This window comes from Bombina bombina, chromosome 1 (assembly GCF_027579735.1).
Source record: "Bombina bombina isolate aBomBom1 chromosome 1, aBomBom1.pri, whole genome shotgun sequence".
NCBI lineage: Eukaryota > Metazoa > Chordata > Amphibia > Anura > Bombinatoridae > Bombina > Bombina bombina.
Window position 1 is genome coordinate 1,138,252,103 of NC_069499.1, and position 19,411 is coordinate 1,138,271,513.

Below are 19,411 nucleotides of genomic sequence, written 5' to 3' on the forward strand. Positions count from 1 at the left end.
TCACTGGTGATGTTGGCGGATTTTTGCCTTAGACCCCTTATTGTTTCCTATGGACGGTACATCACCACTAGTCAGGACAGAGAGGCTCAGTCCACTTTTTTTTATAAAATATTGTCGGACCCATGGATGCAAGACTGGCGAGACAATCCTTTTATCATTGGACCATGGGTGAAATGTTCTAAAAAAGTGGATTGACCTTCGTTGTACAGACAAGTGGCAATGTGCCTTCCATATATGAAAGTATAGGGTTTGCTGGCTTTGAACATTCCGAGCACGTCACCAAGGAATACAGATCTCAGTAGTGTGGAGTGGGATATTTTCAAAACATGTTTACACAACATGTGTGGCACATTTTTCAGACTTGTTTGGTTCATATTGAATGTATTTTTCATATTTAAGAGTCTTTCAGAGTTGTATACAAATCTTATCATTGCAAATAGAGTTCAAATTAATACATTTTATTTGTTTTTTATAATATTCCAATTATAATTTATACATAAGTACACATCAGATAATGCTAAAAGACTACAGAAGGAAAACACCCTGTTTAAAATAAATTTACTACAATTATCATGGGTAAAAAAAAGTAAACAAAAATTAACAATCACACTTGAACAATATGTAGTCCTAAATAAACACATTTGAGAATCCTGCAGCATATATTTATCTGCTACCCTTTTCTAGTACATCTGTTGTAAATTTCTAGATGATTATGAATGTAAAACAGTATAAGGTAACTTAATCATAAGCATGTGCAAGGTTGGTAAGAGGAGGTAAGTGCCCTCATACAGGTCCTCAAAACTGGCTTTAAAACCTCCTAAACCCACAATGATTCCAGTGCAGCAAGGTCATATTTGTTGCCTGATCTTTAAAACCATATACGTAGAACACACGCATAACACTTAGAAGATTACATACTAACAGTGCACCAGTTGGCAAGCCTGTAATGCTATGAAGGTCCTTCAATACATGTTTTGTATAAAAAAAAAACCATGAGAGATGGCCATTTATTCATAATTACTATAAACTTCAAATCCAGGATTTGTGGTCATGAACAAAACTATAGCTGACCAAGCAGACAGGAGAATGGATGTCACCACTGTAACTAGCACAAAATTTGTACCATTAGTTGATTTTGCTGAAGTTGGACAATTATTTTCAGGGAAATATCTTCTATTGGTGGTATTAGGTGAGTTAGTAAAGGGAAAATATTCACGCTCACTCTTCTTGAACTCTCTTTATGTAAACTTCAGATCAGCAACTGGTCCTTCATACAGTTTGGTGGTTCTGTATTAGCTCTTGGAATAAAGTATAATAAAGCAGTAGGCAAACAAGATGATGGCATGTGTAGTTTAGCACAATAATAGGATTAATTCCCAGCTACATCGTGGACAGTAATACTCAAAGGAGTTAGATTTCTGTCTGACAAAAGTGCATTTTTTCCCCACAAAACACTGTGAAAAGTGAAGAAGCTGAAGAAACAAAGACAAGGAGATGATTTTACATTCTTCTGCCATGGTAATGTCCAACTTGTACTAATCAGCACTGATTTAGTCTGCATGGCCTATACAGAGGTCACACATTGGTAGATCTCTTCAATTGTCCAACAAGTCGGGTATTGTTAGTAAGCAGTATTCTTGGTAGTCAAATTCCTCCACACTGAATGGGACATCCTTCCACTTCCCATAGGGCTTCTTGGATTCAGGAGTTTCCACCACAAAGTTCTTGATAGATATAATAGGGAGCTTCACCGCCTTGTAGATCATTTCAAAGCCCCATACCTGAAGAGAGGAAGATAATGGATTAATACTTCTGTGTTTGAATAGCAGGATGTTTTGTAAATATAGCTTTCAATTAAAAATATACCAGGATGTCAAGGGCTAGATTCTCTAAAGTTTTATGGCCTGAAGAGATGATTTAAAATGTCTTGTCAGTAGTGCGATACCCCTTCAATAATTTTAGAAAGGCAACTTTTAGCTTGAGAGTTGTTTATCTTGGTAGGCAGGATTCTGGAGTCTGGAGACACCTACATTACACTAAAAGGTCTAAAAAAATCCCAAAGGTTTAGTATGATTTCTATCTATGCTGGTTAGTTTTTGATCATTGAGCCCCAAGGGTCTGATTATGTAAAGCTATCTGGTCTAAAGAGATTATGTAAGACATCTTATCAGTACTGCAAGTTTCCTCAAAGAATTTTAAAAAGGTGCAGTTAAGCTTGATAGCTTATTATCCTACTATGCAGGGTTCTAGATGTGAAGGAGAGAAACCTATATTAGGGTGACCAGACATCACATTTTTAACGGGATTGTTCCATTTTTTTAACTCACTGTCCCTGTGTCCCCAGAGCTTTTTGAAGGGATTACAAAATGTCCCAGATTTTATCATGACTGTTTACTTATATGATTTAGTTATAATATTCTAGGTGATAAGCCTGCCTAGAGGGCAATCTATTTATTTTTTAAGCTACAGATGTAGCAACACCCTATTTTGTAAGTTTGCTTTGATATAAATATTTAACTTACAAGTGTAGCAATACTATATTTTTATGGACTGCTGTCCTAAATATATAAAAATTATTTTAAATATATAATAAACTACTGTACAGGTATAGTAACACCCTATTTGGTCACACTTATTTTAAATATATAAGCTACAGTTGTAGTGACACCCTATTTAGACGGACTACTGTCCTAAATATATCCAGAATTTCTGCTCTTCAAATTATGTCTACTTTGGGTATATTTCTTTGTAAACAACATTTTTAGTAAAACAGTCATCCCTTCCAGTTAATAGGTAGCCTTGTTCTTGTCCGTCTATGACTTTAACTTTGACATCTGAAGAGCTTTTTACCCGAAAGAAAGCTACATATAGCTGTCCATGACTGAAAACAGGCTCAGGCAAATAGATGCCAACTCTATCTAAAGTTTGACCTTGAGACTTGTTAATGGTCATAGCAAAAGCAAATTTAACGGGAAATTGTCTTCTTCGCAATACAAAAGGAAGTTCTGTATTACTTGGGGCTAAGTCTATTCAAGGAAAAAAAGACATTTTGCCCTTCAGCTGTACCTGTTAATACTTGAGCAATAATTAAATTTTGACGCAAAGCTTTCACAATTAATCTGGTACCATTACAAAGACCTCTTTTGGTGTTAAGGTTACGCAAAAGCATAATAATACTACCAATTTTAAGATTGAGTTTATGAACTGGCATTCCAGAAGGAGTTCATTTAAAAACTCAACTGGGTAATTATCCCTGTCTTCCTGTGATTCATCATCAATGGAATCAGTGCTTAAATAAGTAGAGGTTTCATCTTCTAACAAACTAAGAACTTCTTCATTGATCTTGTCAACATCAGTATTTTTTGGACATAAAATGGCCATTTTTGCAAATTTAAAAGCATCAGAATCTTTAAACTCTTCACCAAAAATCTCCTTTATAATGGAGTCTATGAAGATCATTTGAGATGGAATTTCAAATACATCTTCATGAAAGCCATGCTCGTTCGTCAGTAATCCATCTCCAAGCTTTAAAAGCCAAGAGCTAAACTCAGGATCAACAGATCTTACATTATTTGTCAGCTTCAAAACCTTAAACATATGCCAGAGTAGATTGAATTTTACGCTGGCTTCAACTATAGCTGATCTACTTCAGTGTGCAACAACAGGAAGAGTTTGTCTGAAATCACTTCCGAGCAGAATTGTTTTTCCTCCAAAAGGTTTGTGGTTATTCATCAACTCTTGAAGGAGTTTGGCGAGTGCATCACTGGAAGACATGGTAGATTCATCCCAAATAATAATCTTTGCAGTACGGATCATTTGCGCATCATTAGAGGTTTGCCTCATGGAAGAGGTTGAAGTATCCAACAAAGGAACTGGCAACTTAAACTGTGAGTGGTATGTTTGTCCACCTTCAAGCAAATTTGCCACAATTAGAGCGAAAGAGTACAAAAAGCGCAAAAAGACTTGAGTTATTTATTGTAGCAGCACATAAATAAAATAAACATAAAAACTTACATTCAAGTAAGCACAATAAATCACCAAATCCATTGACAGCGGCAGTCTAAGTCCCGATCCTCAGGCAGAATTGTCCAGATTTCAAATGGACCGCCGAACAAGTCGGCGTCTGACGTCACTGCAGAAATCAGGAACCGGAGCATCCCCCTTCAGGTCTATACCTCTTAGACCGCTAGTACTGTCAGTGTGGGAAGAGCACAAATTGTGATATCCCTACGCGTTTCATCCGGATCCCGGCCGGACTTCTTCAAGGGCTTAATGAAAATAGTTCAGATTGAATGCTTGAAGCAGCGTTAAGCTTTCATTTTATACCATAGGGGAAATGCGCCCTCTAATGACATATTGGTGAATAACATTTAAAAAATAATAAATAACAATAAATGCATACAAACACAGAACATTTTGAAAAACAATACATTTAAAAACGGAACAATTTGAATGCCTAAAAAATGATGATAATAAAATACATAATAACCTTTTAAATTCATGCATAAAAAACATCTATACATATCCTAAAAACTTAAAAACAATGAGTTGAGGTATTAAAATCAAATTCATCTATCTAAATGGTCAGTTCAAATTCATCCAGTTATAATAACTCCAATTCAATTCATCTGGAAAACTAATGTATATTTAAGAACTTTTACATTAAAGGGACAGTAAACCTTAAAATAATGTTATATAATTCTGCACATAGTGCAGAATTATATAACACTATATTAGCCAAATATTATTTAAACGTAATTTCCCCTATTCATTTTTAAAAGAAAGCGCTGTTTCACAGACCCGCTCTCTGCTCTCTGCTGAGCGGGTCTGTTATATTTCCTCAGCGCATTGGGCCAGCTCTATAGTCACAGCCCGGCCCGACCGCTCCATAAGACTAAGTGCAGCTCGCTCCTGTGACAGGAGCGAGCTGCACTTAGTCTTATGGCGCGGTCGGGCCAGCTGCAGAATTATATAACATTATTTTTAAGGTTTACTGTCCCTTTAATATAGCAAACTAAATATCCTAATATTTATCAAATAATGTCCATATGTGTGTACACATATAGATAAATATATATTTTCTGTTATGTATTTCTCTTTAAAAATAATAAATGAATAAATCTACTAGATATTAGAACCATATTGCTACATATACCTAAAGCAAATTACAGACATTACTATATGCACTTAAAACACTAAAATACTTAAATACTCAAATCTGAACCTAAACCTAAAAATCCCATATATGCGGCAAGATCCAAATCGACATTTAAACCTCTAGGGGCCAGACTACCAATTTTGTATATCCAATAGGTCTCCTGCTGTCTCAAAGCCAGGAGCCTATTATGAATATTAGGAGGGATCCAATCTATCACTTTTACCTTAAAGGAAGATAAATTACAATTATGCATATCTGAGAAGTGAATAGGGATGCTGTGTTTAATTGATTTCTCTTTCTTGGCCATTTTAATATTATATAGGTGCTCATTAGTTGTGGTTCTTATTTTTCTTTTAGTGCGCCCTACATAAAAAAGACCACAACCACAATTGATGAGATACACCACAAATGTAGAATCACATGTGGCTCTACAATTGATAGTAAAATTCTGAGTGCCATCCCAGTTGGTAAAAGTGGATGAATTATCAACATGGCTACACATATTACAAACTGCTTTCAAGCACCTAAAGGTTCCCTTTTTAACAGTTAACCAATTATGTGCATTGTCCACTAATGGTGTTGGGTCCTTAAACTTACTTGGGGGCCAATATATTTTTCATATTCTTACCTTTTTTGAAAAGGACCTGAGGTTTATCTGATAATAAATTACCCAGTATGGGGTCAGTTTTTAAAATGACCCAATGTTTTTTAAGAACTTTTTGTATAGTAGTAGCTCCTTCATTGTATCTGGTAATAAACCTAGGAGTGTCAGAAGTTGCACTATCCTTTACCTTAAAAGGTTTAATTTGGTTTAACAGGTCATATCTAGTCACACTCAAGGCCCTATCTTTAGCTGTTTCTAATAACTCTTTTTTGTATCCCTTATCAGAAATTTTTTTGTCTAGAATCGCAGCCTCAGACAAAAAATTGGACATATGGGTACAGTTTTTACGCATTCGTAAATATTGACCATACGGAACATTTGAAACCCAACTCTTCTTATGACCACTTGTTGCATCTATATAGCTGTTTTTCTTAGTCGGTTTCCTAAAATTAGTAGTCGCTATCTGATTATTTTCATCCACATATAGGAGAAGATCCAAGAATTCTATTTTAGTATTAGATATATTTGCAGTAAAAACAAGATTATAACTATTTCCATTCATGAAATTAATGAAATTACCAATATCTGCCTTTTTTCCTTGCCATAAAATCAACACATCATCAATATAGCGATGAAATTTGATAATGTTTTTGTAAAACGGGTTATTGCACCATATATAGTTATTTTCAAAATCATTGACATACAAGTTCGCATAAGAGGGCGCAAAGGTTGTCCCCATTGCCGTCCCCTTTATTTGTCTGTAATATTTTTTCTCAAAGAGAAAATAATTATGCTTAAGGATAAACATAATGGAGTCAATGATAAAATCTATGTGATCTTTAGGTATATTCCATCTCATTAGTTCATTCAAGATAGCCTTACTACCTTGTTTGTGTGGGATACAGGTATATAAAGAAGTCACATCACATGTGACAAAACAGTAATCATCTTTCCAAGGTACCCCCTCAAAATTAGTAATAACCTGTGTACTATCCCTCAGGTAGGCCCTAGTTTTCTGTACAATGGGCTGTAAATAGTAGTCCACATATTGAGATAGATGATTACTAAGTGAATCTATACCAGAGACTATGGGCCTACCTGGGGGATTAGTAGAGTCCTTATGGACCTTAGGCAAGTGATAAAATCAAGCAATTTTGGGGGATGCCACAAATAAAAATGCAAATTCTTCATTTGTTATAACCATTCTATCCTTTGCTTTGCATAGAATGGTTATAACGAATGAAGAATTTGCATTTTTATTTGTGACTTCTTTATATACCTGTATCCCTACAAACAAGGTAGTAAGGCTATCCTGAATGAACTAATGAGATGGAATATACCTAAAGATCACATAGATTTTATCATTGACTCCATTATGTTTATCCTTGAGCATAATTATTTTCTCTTTGATAAAAAATATTACAGACAAATAAAGGGGACGGCAATGGGGACAACCTTTGCACCCTCTTATGCGAACTTGTATGTCAATGATTTTGAAAATAACTATATATGGTGCAATAACCCGTTTTACAAAAACATTATCAAATTTCATCGCTATATCGATGATGTGTTGATTTTATGGCAAGGAGAAAAGGCAGATATTGGTAATTTCATTAATTTCATGAATGGAAATAGTTATAATCTTGTTTTTACTGCAAATATGTCTAATACTAAAATAGAATTCTTGGATCTTCTCCTATATGTGGATGAAAATAATCAGATAGCGACTACTAATTTTAGGAAACCGACTGAGAAAAACAGCTATATAGATGCAACAAGTGGTCATAAAAAGAGTTGAGTTTCAAATGTTCCGTATGGTCAATATTTACGAATGCGTAAAAACTGTACCCATATGTCCAATTTTTTGTCTGAGGCTGCGATTCTAGACAAAAAATTCTCTGATAAGGGATACAAAAAAGAGTTATTAGAAACAGCTAAAGATAGGGCCTTGAGTGTGACTAGATATGAACTGTTAAACCAAATTAAACCTTTTAAAGTAAAGGATAGTGCAACTTCTGACACTCCTAAGTTTATTACCAGATACAATGAAGGAGCTACTACTATACAAAAAGTTTTAAAAACTGACCCCATACTGGGTAATTTATTATCAGATAAACCTCAAGTCCTTTTCAAAAAAGGTAAGAATATGAAAAATATATTGGCCCCAAGTAAGCTTAAGGACCCAACACCATTAGTGGACAATGCACGTAATTGGTTAACTGTTAAAAAGGTAACCTTTAGGTGCTTGAAAGCAGTTTGTAATATGTGTAGCCATGTTGATAATTCATCCACTTTTACCAATTGGGATGGCACTCAGAATTTTACTATCAATTGTAGAGCCACATGTGATTCTACATTTGTGGTGTATCTCATCAATTGTGGTTGTGGTCTTTTTTATGTAGGGCGCACTAAAAGAAAAATAAGAACCACAACTAATGAGCACCTATATAATATTAAAATGGCCAAGAAAGAGAAATCAATTAAACACAGCATCCCTATTCACTTCTCAGATATGCATAATTGTAATTTATCTTCCTTTAAGGTAAAAGTGATAGATTGGATCCCTCCTAATATTCATAATAGGCTCCTGGCTTTGAGACAGCAGGAGACCTATTGGATATACAAAATTGGTAGTCTGGCCCCTAGAGGTTTAAATGTCGATTTGGATCTTGCCGCATATATGTGATTTTTAGGTTTAGGTTCAGATTTGAGTATTTCAGTATTTCAGTATTTTAGTGTTTTAAGTGCATATAGTAATGTCTGTAATTTGCTTTAGGTATGTGTAGCAATATGGTTCTAATATCTAGTAGATTTATTCATTTATTATTTTTAAAGAGAAATACATAACAGAAAATATATATTTATCTATATGTGTACACACATATGGACATTATTTGATAAATATTAGGATATTTAGTTTGCTATATTAATGTAAAAGTTCTTAAATATACATTAGTTTTCCAGATGAATTGAATTGGAGTATTGGATTATAACTGGATGAATTTGAACTGACCATTTAGATAGATGAATTTGATTTTAATACCTCAACTCATTGTTTGTAAGTTTTTAGGATATGTATAGATTTTTTTATGCATGAATTTAAAAGGTTATGTATTTTATTATCATCATTTTTTAGGCATTCAAATTGTTCCGTTTTTAAATGTATTGTTTTTCAAAATGTTCTGTTTTTGTATGCATTTATTGTTATTTATTATTTTTTAAATGTTATTCACCAATATGTCATTAGAGGGCGCATTTCCTCTATGGTATAAAATGAAAGCTTAACGCTGCTTCAAGCATTCAATCTGAACTATTTTCATTAAGCCCTTGAAGAAGTCCGGCCGGGATCCGGACGAAACGCGTAGGAATATCGCAATTTGTGCTCTTCCCACACTGACAGTACTAGCGGTCTAAGAGGTATAGACCTGAAGGGGGACGCTCCGGTTCCTGATTTCTGCAGTGACATCAGACGCTGGCTTGTTCGGCGGTCCATTTGAAATCTGGACAATTCTGCCTGAGGATCGGGACTTAGACTGCCGCTGTCAACGGATTTGGTGATTTATTGTGCTTACTTGAATGTAAGTTTTTATGTTTATTTTATTTATGTGCTGCTACAATAAATAACAAGTCTTTTTGCGCTTTTTGTACTCTTTCGCTCTAGTCCTGTTTTCTACTCTGGTGATTACAAGAATTATCACCAAAAAGAAGCGGCATCTGCTTGAGTGCACCTAGAATCCTTTTTAGGACTTGGAATCTCCTTAATCTCATTTGGGACTCTTTTATTGAAGTACATTTGGACTCTAGGTTAGAATTTTTCGTTATGTTGGTAATTGTGTATATTTTGACTGTATATGTGATATAACCATTTTATTGTTATGTTATATTTTTGTGTGCTTATGAAATTCTGTATTTGCTGTTGCTTAGATTGATTTTATAGAAACAGTACAGGTGGTTTGAGTATTTCAGTCTATTAGCGCTGATATATTTCTTTTGTGTGTAAATTTGCCACAATACCTGTTGAAGCAACTGGTAATGCTACCTCACTATTTCCTATAAATGTCCTCAACAAAGTCTTGTATAGGTAGGTTTTACCACTACCACCAGGACCATCAAGGAAATAACACCTTTGTGGTAAAGTGTCATTTTCTGATGCAGCAATGACTTGTTCAAAGCTTTCTCTTTAAAGGTCATTAAAAGATGCCTTCATTTGGACTCCAGTATAACTTTCAAAAGAGGCATCATAGAGGTCTCAGGGATTTTCTGGTAAATTGTTAGGTGGGTTTGGTAAATCAAAATCCTGACAATTTTTGCCATTAACAATTAAGATATCCTGAATATCTCTAAGTGCATAATTTAAACAAATTTGACACTCTGGTGTGTGACCAGAGTGTATGAGTTTTTCTTTGTACTTTTCAAAAAGCTCTTTAGCATTTGGTGGAGATGCTAAAGCACAAATATGAGCAAAAAGCTCTCTAAGCAGTCAAGGCATCATTTCACTTGCAGCTTCATGAAGAGTAAAGTCCCATGATTCGTCATCTTAAAAAAAGACAGACGGCTAGATTACAAGTTTTGTCGGTAAAAACTTGCGGATCTAACGCTCCTTTTTTTTTCCAGTGCAGTGCAGTAGCACCAATATTTATTTATGTGATAAAGGTACAGATATAGCAACATTGTATTTAGCAATGCTGCTTTTATCTATATATATATATATATATATATATATATATATATATATATATATATATATATATATATATATATATATATATATATATATATATATATATATTAAGCTACAGGTGTAGAAACACCTTATTTTGATTAACTGATTTCCTAAATATATTGAATAAATATATATGTAATCTAAAGATATATTTGGAGGACCTATTTGGACAGACTACTGTCCATAATATATTATATTTTTTTAAATAATTATATAAATCTCTATATAATATAAATAAGCTACAGATGTAGCAACACCTATTTGCTATGTCTTTCTTATATTAATTAAACTACTGTTGAAATATCAGCCAATTTGAGAAAACTACTTTTCTAAATATTATTATTATTATTATTATTATTTTTAAATACTATACCTTATAAATAAAGAGTATACTTTATATATATATATATATATATATATATATATATATATATATATATATATATATATATATATATATATAAAATATATATTTTATTTAACTGAGCTACTTATGTAGCAACAGACTATTTTGTAATTATTCTTTTTCCAAGTACTATAGCTTTAAAAAAAGCTTTATAAAATTAATTAGCTTCCTTTTCTTTAGCTTTCAAAAAAGCTTTTGAGGTGAAATGTCCAATCTTTTTTTTTTATCACAACTAAAGCTTTGATAAAAGCTGTTAAAAATAAAAAACATCAGGCTTCTCTATAACTTTTCTAAAAGCTTTTAGGTAGGAATAGCTAATAATGCTAAATAATTAAACAAAAGACGATATTCCGCTATTAAAAAAGTGATCTCTCTCTACAACAACTTTCCTCACAGACATTTTTTTCCTAACTGCGTCAGATAATCTAAAAACGTAATATTTGAACTGACTAAATGGCGCAAGGGGCGTGGTTAGTTGCGAGAGACACACAAGATTTGCCGCAAGCGAGAGGCGTGGCTTTCCACAAACGTGCAGTGTTTGATTGACACTGACGTCTATGTAAATTCCTATGCCCGTTAAATATTTTCGGAAGATGCGATCGGCAATTTCCGCAACTCTGCCCACACATTTATACTGTAACAATGCATAGTTACTGTATAGATAATGTACACACTGACACTGAAATAATAAGCAGTTATATAAATCATGTACAAACTGACACTTATACATACACTTCCTTTTGATACATACGGCTAAATGCTAAATTATTTAAAGTGTCAGTATGCACATTATATATATATATATATATATATATATATATATATATATATATATATATATATATATATATATATATATATATATATATATTACAACTGTTTTTTTTTTAAATACTTAATGCAGGCGGTTAGTTGTTTTTTTTTGTAATGCTCCGTTTTCCTTTGCTGCATCCCGGTGGATTCCGAAAATGTCAGGGTGGTGAAAGAATCATCCCGGGTGCTGAAAGGTGGATTCTTTCACCACCCTGCCATTTTCAGAATCCACCTGGATGCAGCTTCACTGCATCCAGTTGAATTATTTTGGCCTTGCGCTGCCAACATTCCTTTGAGGATGTGTGCGCAACTGCCAACCACGAGGGATGCGCTACAAACGCGATTATAGTATAGATGAGTCTGATGCACCCATAGGTATTATTTTTATGCCCATTGTAGCGCTATGACATGCAATATCTGCAGCTGGGGAACTACAGGTCCCTGCATGTGGCGGTGGTGGACATGTTTATGAGGCAGGAGAAGTCTGCACATATTTTTTGGTTGTGTCTGATTGGTAGTGGTGACAGGCTGCTTGTGAGCAAAGAGAGAGTTGAGCAGCATAGACACATCTGATTTGCATAGAGAGATTTGAACATCAGAGAAAGCAGTTGAACATTAGAGAGAGAACTGAAAAGTAGAGGCAGAGATATTACTCTGTGAGTTCATGGTTAATAACTGCTAATGTACCTGTGACGGATACCCCAGCTTCCCCGACTGGGTAGCTCCACCAAACGGGTCCTGCTTCCTACCTGCCGACTGCAGCTATGTAGCTGGCAAGTGACCACAGCCTGTAGCTACCCCTGGATGCCCGATAGCACCAGTATTCAGGGTCCCACCCTGTGGCAGACTCTGGCTACCCAGACTAGGTAGCTCTGCCAGAGGGTCCTTCCTCTGCCTGGAACAGGCTGCTATGTAGCCCAGGAAAGTGATTTAACAGGAGCCCACCCAAATAACTAGACATACTAGTTATTATCCTGCTGCTACATACTCTCTTTATGTGCAACAGTTAAACCTCTGGCTCTCTCCTAATGCAACCACACAAGGAATGGCTACTGTGCTGACTGTTTTTCCTATTTTATGTCCTAATTAAATATAGCCTATAGTTGTTTTTTTTTTATTGTATAGATTTTGCTTATTTTTAAATAACATTGCGCTGATTTCCAGACTCCTAACCAAGCCCCAAAGTTTTAAAGTATACTGATGTATACCTACTCCAGCTTGCTCCTGTTTGTGCACAGAGTCATTTCATATGCAGAGGAAGGGGGAGGGGGGGGAGTGCTTTTTTTTGCTATACAACCACTTTCAGTGGGTGTTCCAGCTAATCTTTTCAGCAGAGCTAAACGGAAGCTTCTAGGTAAGTTATTAAACGGATTTATACTGGATTTTTATTTCACTATCTGCATATTATTGTTTATAGTAGTGTCTATTACATGCAGTTATATGAAAATTGGTGTATACTGTCCCTTTAAATAAACTTAAAACTTCTTAGAAAGGCTGCTTTGTTTTAGAATAGCAACCTCCTTCGCTTATGCCCTCTGAGATCAGGTTACACACTGTGCACAGGGCTAACATAAATATATGTCTTGCAGGAAAGATTGCTGCATACAAATATGCAACAATGTATTAAATATCTGGCGTTTCACCAGGGCAGGATATGGATGCCTTCTAGGGACTAGTCACTGTGCTTCTTCTCTACACAACGTTTTATTTTCAACTAATATGCGTGCTACCCGACAAGCACAAAAGCTTACTTCTAGCGGACTTATCACGAAAGCAGGAGCACAAACTACCGCTACAATTAATTCTCTCATTCTCTCTCTCTCATTCTCTCTCTCTCATTCTCTCTCTCTCTCATTTAACATTTCTATCCCCCCAGAGTTTGGTTCCTATGCCCATGGATTAACCACTTCACTGTGTAATGAGCTGCTTATTTTGTGCATATTTTCGGTTATCTTTTTCTGTTTAAACAACTATTTTCTGAACACTGCAGCTGTCTATTCTTCCTTATCCTACATACTGCTATGCATCTGTCTGTACTGTATGTATCTGTCTGTACTTTTCAGTAAGTCACTTCTTGCCTAATAAGTTACACAGACATATTTCTTAGTTCTGTCTTTGTTTTTCTTTCAGTATTTGCTAAAGATCTGAAATTCAAGACCTTTCTGTCCAGTATAAGCTTATCAACCCAATTAACATTTGGCAAGAACCTAAAAGCATATCTTGCTTATTTTAGCATAAAGCAACTGTTTCTGTTAGCAACCACATAACCATGTAAAACTTATTAGCCAATTAGCTCTCTGCTTTGTAAGGAACTATAAGGGTATAAAACGTATGATTATGAAATGTGTCAGTCACACTTTGCTAATTTTTGCTAAGTGACCCTATTACAATAGTGTAATAAAGATCGCCTCTCCTGAGGTCTGCCTTTGTTTGCCGAGTACCTGGGCCTCCATTACATATGCAGCGTCGCCCGCAAAAGCCAGATTTTACGAGATTTTGGTATTACATATATGGCGTAGCATACAAGTTACGCGCGTATATTTCACCCTTCGGACATATTTTTTTTAACCATAGACTAACATAGAACAGACGCGCAATTTGGTATCCAATATACAGCATAAGGACTTACGCGCGCAGAATTCAGAAAATCTATTCCATTCTCATCTTGCCACAAATTGCAGGTGCAGCAACCCTTGCACTGACTAAAAAAGCAACGTAACTCCCTGGAAGCCTTAACAAACACACACATTTAAGCAGCATCTGAAGGTTAAAGGGACAGTATACTATGATATTGTTTTTTAAGGTTTATTTGTGTATTTGAAATAGTTTGAAGCCAAAACATAATCAAATGGATTGAGCTTGTAGGTACTTTATCACATTGTGGACATATACTTGCTTATTTACTTTAAATTTCTTCTCAAAACAATCAACAATACTTGGAGGAGAGAACAATGGGAAATCATAATTGTATTACCTTCATCTGTTTATATATGGGTTTATATATGAATTTTGAATAGCATAATTACGTGTCGCATTTATTTGAAATCGCGGTTCATTTTTACGAGTGTTAGCCTAATTTGCATAAAACTACTCTTTTTTTACACTTTCCGTGGACAAAATACTGGCGTAAGTTACTTGCGACGACTAAAATGTGTATTTGCGCACATTTCAGAAGATCGCCAGTTTGTCCTACTTACGCCAGTTTACCATCTAACGGCGCAGTATATGTAATACCCCGATGTGAGAGGTGAAATTACGGGCGGCGCGGGTTCCCACACTTGCGCCGAAACCTGCGCCGTATATTTGATCGCGCCCCTGGTCTGGTCCTCTGATTTTCTCCACCTGAGATGAACACGCTCACGACGACTACCAGGAATTTCAGAAGTGTGTTGTGCAGCTGCCATTAGCTTCTAATTGCCAAAAAACAATGGCAAAGCCATGCATCTGTGTTTTTTTCAGAACAAAGGGGATACCAGAGAAGCTTTTACAATTTGTCTTATGACTGCTGTAGCTGTGTGCAAATAATTTCAGTGAGAAATCCAAAGTTTGCAAAAAAGTTAATTTGTTTGATATGATCATATTTGGCAGTCAAATAGGGGCATTAAATATACCAAAATGGGCCTAGGTCAATAGCTTGGGTTATCTACTTTAAACATATATATATATAGTTTTCATTGGTTAATAAAAAAACAAAAGCTCTATTTCTGTTTAAACAGAGTGATAGGAAAATGCTAAAAATTGTCCAGTCCTTTGGGAAAGTTTTTCTCTGACTCTGACACTCACAAGAGCTGCCCTCAGGGAATTCTCTAAAAAATAAAAAAAAGAGCCTGCAAGTTGCAAGATGTCTCCCATAATGGAGTTTGCTAGAAAGTTAATTTTGTATTCTAGATATGAATTTCACTGAGTTTTTGCATGCACATTGTAGTATTATTACTGTTTCTACTGTGCACCTTAATATCAGAGGGAAAAGAAACTTGATAGAAACATTGATAGAAACATGTTTATAGAGTATTAAAAATATAGACATATATGCAAAATTGATTGCATTGATGGGCTAAGACTAACTTGATATTTTTATAACTGAGAAAGTGTTATGGTCATAAAAATGTGTGTATGATCAACCTAACCATGTTTAATTCTCTTATTAGTGAAACATCTTAATATAACAGAGCATGAAAGATTTTAAAGTGATTGTACAAATACAGGGAGTGCAGAATTATTAGGCAAATGAGTATTTTGACCACATCATCCTCTTTATGCATGTTGTCTTACTCCAAGCTGTATAGGCTCGAAAGCCTACTACCAATTAAGCATATTAGGTGATGTGCATCTCTGTAATGAGAAGGGGTGTGGTCTAATGACATCAACACCCTATATCAGGTGTGCATAATTATTAGGCAACTTCCTTTCCTTTGGCAAAATGAGTCAAAAGAAGGACTTGACAGGCTCAGAAAAGTCAAAAATAGTGAGATATCTTGCAGAGGGATGCAGCACTCTTAAAATTGCAAAGCTTCTGAAGCGTGATCATCGAACAATCAAGCGTTTCATTCAAAATAGTCAACAGGGTCGCAAGAAGCGTGTGGAAAAACCAAGGCGCAAAATAACTGCCCATGAACTGAGAAAAGTCAAGCGTGCAGCTGCCAAGATGCCACTTGCCACCAGTTTGGCCATATTTCAGAGCTGCAACATCACTGGAGTGCCCAAAAGCACAAGGTGTGCAATACTCAGAGACATGGCCAAGGTAAGAAAGGCTGAAAGACGACCACCACTGAACAAGACACACAAGCTGAAACGTCAAGACTGGGCCAAGAAATATCTCAAGACTGATTTTTCTAAGGTTTTATGGACTGATGAAATGAGAGTGAGTCTTGATGGGCCAGATGGATGGGCCCGTGGCTGGATTGGTAAAGGGCAGAGAGCTCCAGTCCGACTCAGACGCCAGCAAGGTGGAGGTGGAGTACTGGTTTGGGCTGGTATAATCAAAGATGAGCTTGTGGGGCCTTTTCGGGTTGAGGATGGAGTCAAGCTCAACTCCCAGTCCTACTGCTAGTTTCTGGAAGACACCTTCTTCAAGCAGTGGTACAGGAAGAAGTCTGCATCCTTCAAGAAAAACATGATTTTCATGCAGGACAATGCTCCATCACACGCGTCCAAGTACTCCACAGCGTGGCTGGCAAGAAAGGGTATAAAAGAAGAAAATCTAATGACATGGCCTCCTTGTTCACCTGATCTGAACCCTATTGAGAACCTGTGGTCCATCATCAAATGTGAGATTTACAAGGAGGGAATACAGTACACCTCTCTAAACAGTGTCTGGGAGGCTGTGGTTGCTGCTGCACGCAATGTTGATGGTGAACAGATCAAAACACTGACAGAATCCATGGATGACAGGCTTTTGAGTGTCCTTGCAAAGAAAGGTGGCTATATTGGTCACTGATTTGTTTTTGTTTTGTTTTTGAATGTCAGAAATGTATATTTGTGAATGTTGAGATGTTATATTGGTTTCACTGGTAAAAATAAATAATTGAAATGGGTATATATTTGTTTTTTGTTAAGTTGCCTAATAATTATGCACAGTAATAGTCACCTGCACACACAGATATCCCCCTAAAATAGCTATAACTAAAAACAAACTAAAAACTACTTCCAAAACTATTCAGCTTTGATATTAATGAGTTTTTTGGGTTCATTGAGAACATGGTTGTTGTTCAATAATAAAATTAATCCTCAAAAATACAACTTGCCTAATAATTCTGCACTCCCTGTAGTCTGCATCGACACCATGTGGGCCACGCAATGATTGGATGTAGCCGGATTCATTATCGCTCAGCTAGATGAAGGATCAGAAGTGGGTGGAGGAACGGCGGTATGTTTATCTTAAAAAAATGGCAAATATTTTACCAATAAAGCATCTTAGAAAAATGCAATGAATGAAAGTGCCTCTATTTTGCAGACTATTTGTATATACTGTGCAGTAATTAAAGAAACTTTACAATCAGTTTAACTGCTAAGATATGATTGTAAATATAGCATGGTACAGTATATTTAGATGGATTGTGTTTGTATATCTATGTATGTGTGTAATATTCACTGTACATTAATTTTATGCAAGATGTCTGACAACAAGAACTGACGGTTTCTGAAGGCCAGCAGCTCATCTAGTAACAGTGACTCTTCTTGGTGGTCCAATAAAAATTTTTAACTTCTACAGTTGACTTGTTTTTCATTATTAGAAATGCTTCCCTTGGCAAATTTCACTCACCTGGCCACAGTGGCAACTGATTCGCCCTCCTGGCACCCAGTCCTCCATCTGTTTATCAATATGAACAGGCACATCAGACACTTTGTAATAAATTCTGTAGAAGACAAGAAAATGTGTGTTTTAGTTGTCTAGTCTGGGATCCAAAAACTATTTTGTCTATTGCAAAATTAGTCTGTTCTTCAGCTTAGCTCTGTGAGAGATATATAATTTTTTTTTAAATTCTTTTTTATTGAGAAAAGCAAAATATACCGATTGAGAGCACATATACATCAAGTGAATACTGTCTATATATTCCAGGGAGAGAAGTACAAAATATAGTTTCAATGAAGCAACATTGCATTGACATGTGTTATGGTGGTATCATCAAATAAACTTCAAAGTCCTTGGTATACTTATTATACCTGGGTCTAATGTTAGAAATACAGTATATAGCTTTGTAGCTCCCATTCCTAACAAGGCGGAGGGGTAGCCCAATTAAATTATGTAATATACATAGTAAGACATTGCTAGATCCTCAGTAAAGATGTGAATTAATTATCCCTTCTCATAGTGTTAGACTGATTTTCTCATATTTTTAACTATTTAAAACAAACATAAACAACAACAACAAAAACTACACTACACATAACATAAAACATATAACAAATCAAGCAGTGACTGTACTAATTTATAGAACAGCTTTAAGTAGAGAGCAAGGTGGGGATATCACAGTAGTCAAGTTTTTCACATTTGATATAGAATTCACACACCCTTGTGTTAGGGCTTAGTTTAACCTAGAGCAGGATGCTTACTACTTGCGCTGCAAAAATATAACTATAAATAAATAACTAAATGTGCCTCACTCATGTATGCGATTTCAGCACCCCTCGGATATTAACGCCTAGATTTAGAGTTTGGCGTTAGCCGTCAAAAGCAGCGTTAAGGGCTCCTAACCCTGATTTTTACCGCCCGCTGGAATTTAGAGTCAGTCATGAAAGGGTCTAACGCTCACTTCCAAGCCGCAACTTTTCCATACCGCAGATCCCCTTACGCCAATTGCGTATCCTATCTTTTCAATGGGATCTTCCTAACACCGGTATTTAGAGTCTTGGCTGCAGTGAGCGGTAGAGCCTCTACCAACAAGACTCCATCCGCAGGAAAAAATCAGTAGTTAAGAGCTTTCTGGGCTAACGCCGGTTTATAAAGCTCTTAACTACTGTACTCTAAAGTACACTAACACCCATAAACTACCTATGTACCCCTAAACCGAGGTCCCCCCACATCGCCGCCACTCTAATAAATTTTTTTAACCCCTAATCTGCCGACCGCACACCGCCGCCAACCTACATTATCCCTATAAACCGCTAATCTGCTGCCCCTAACATCGCCGACACCTACATAATATTTATTAACCCCTAATCTGCCCCCCCCAATGTCGCCGCTACCTACCTACACTTATTAACCCC

General features: G+C 35.8%; 1 protein-coding gene across 1 annotated transcript in view; it reads right to left on the reverse strand.

Annotated features, from left to right (window-relative positions):
* Positions 1-442: 442 nt before the first annotated feature.
* DHX58 (DExH-box helicase 58) overlaps positions 443-19,411 on the reverse strand; it is a 140,071-nt gene continuing 121,102 nt past the window's right edge. The window contains exons 12-13 of the mRNA XM_053698982.1: positions 17,967-18,060; positions 443-1,781 (exon numbers count right to left, since the gene is read on the reverse strand). Of these exons, the coding sequence (XP_053554957.1) occupies positions 1,596-1,781; positions 17,967-18,060 (280 nt within the window). The 3' untranslated portion in view covers positions 443-1,595. The remainder of the gene's footprint in view (positions 1,782-17,966; positions 18,061-19,411) is intronic.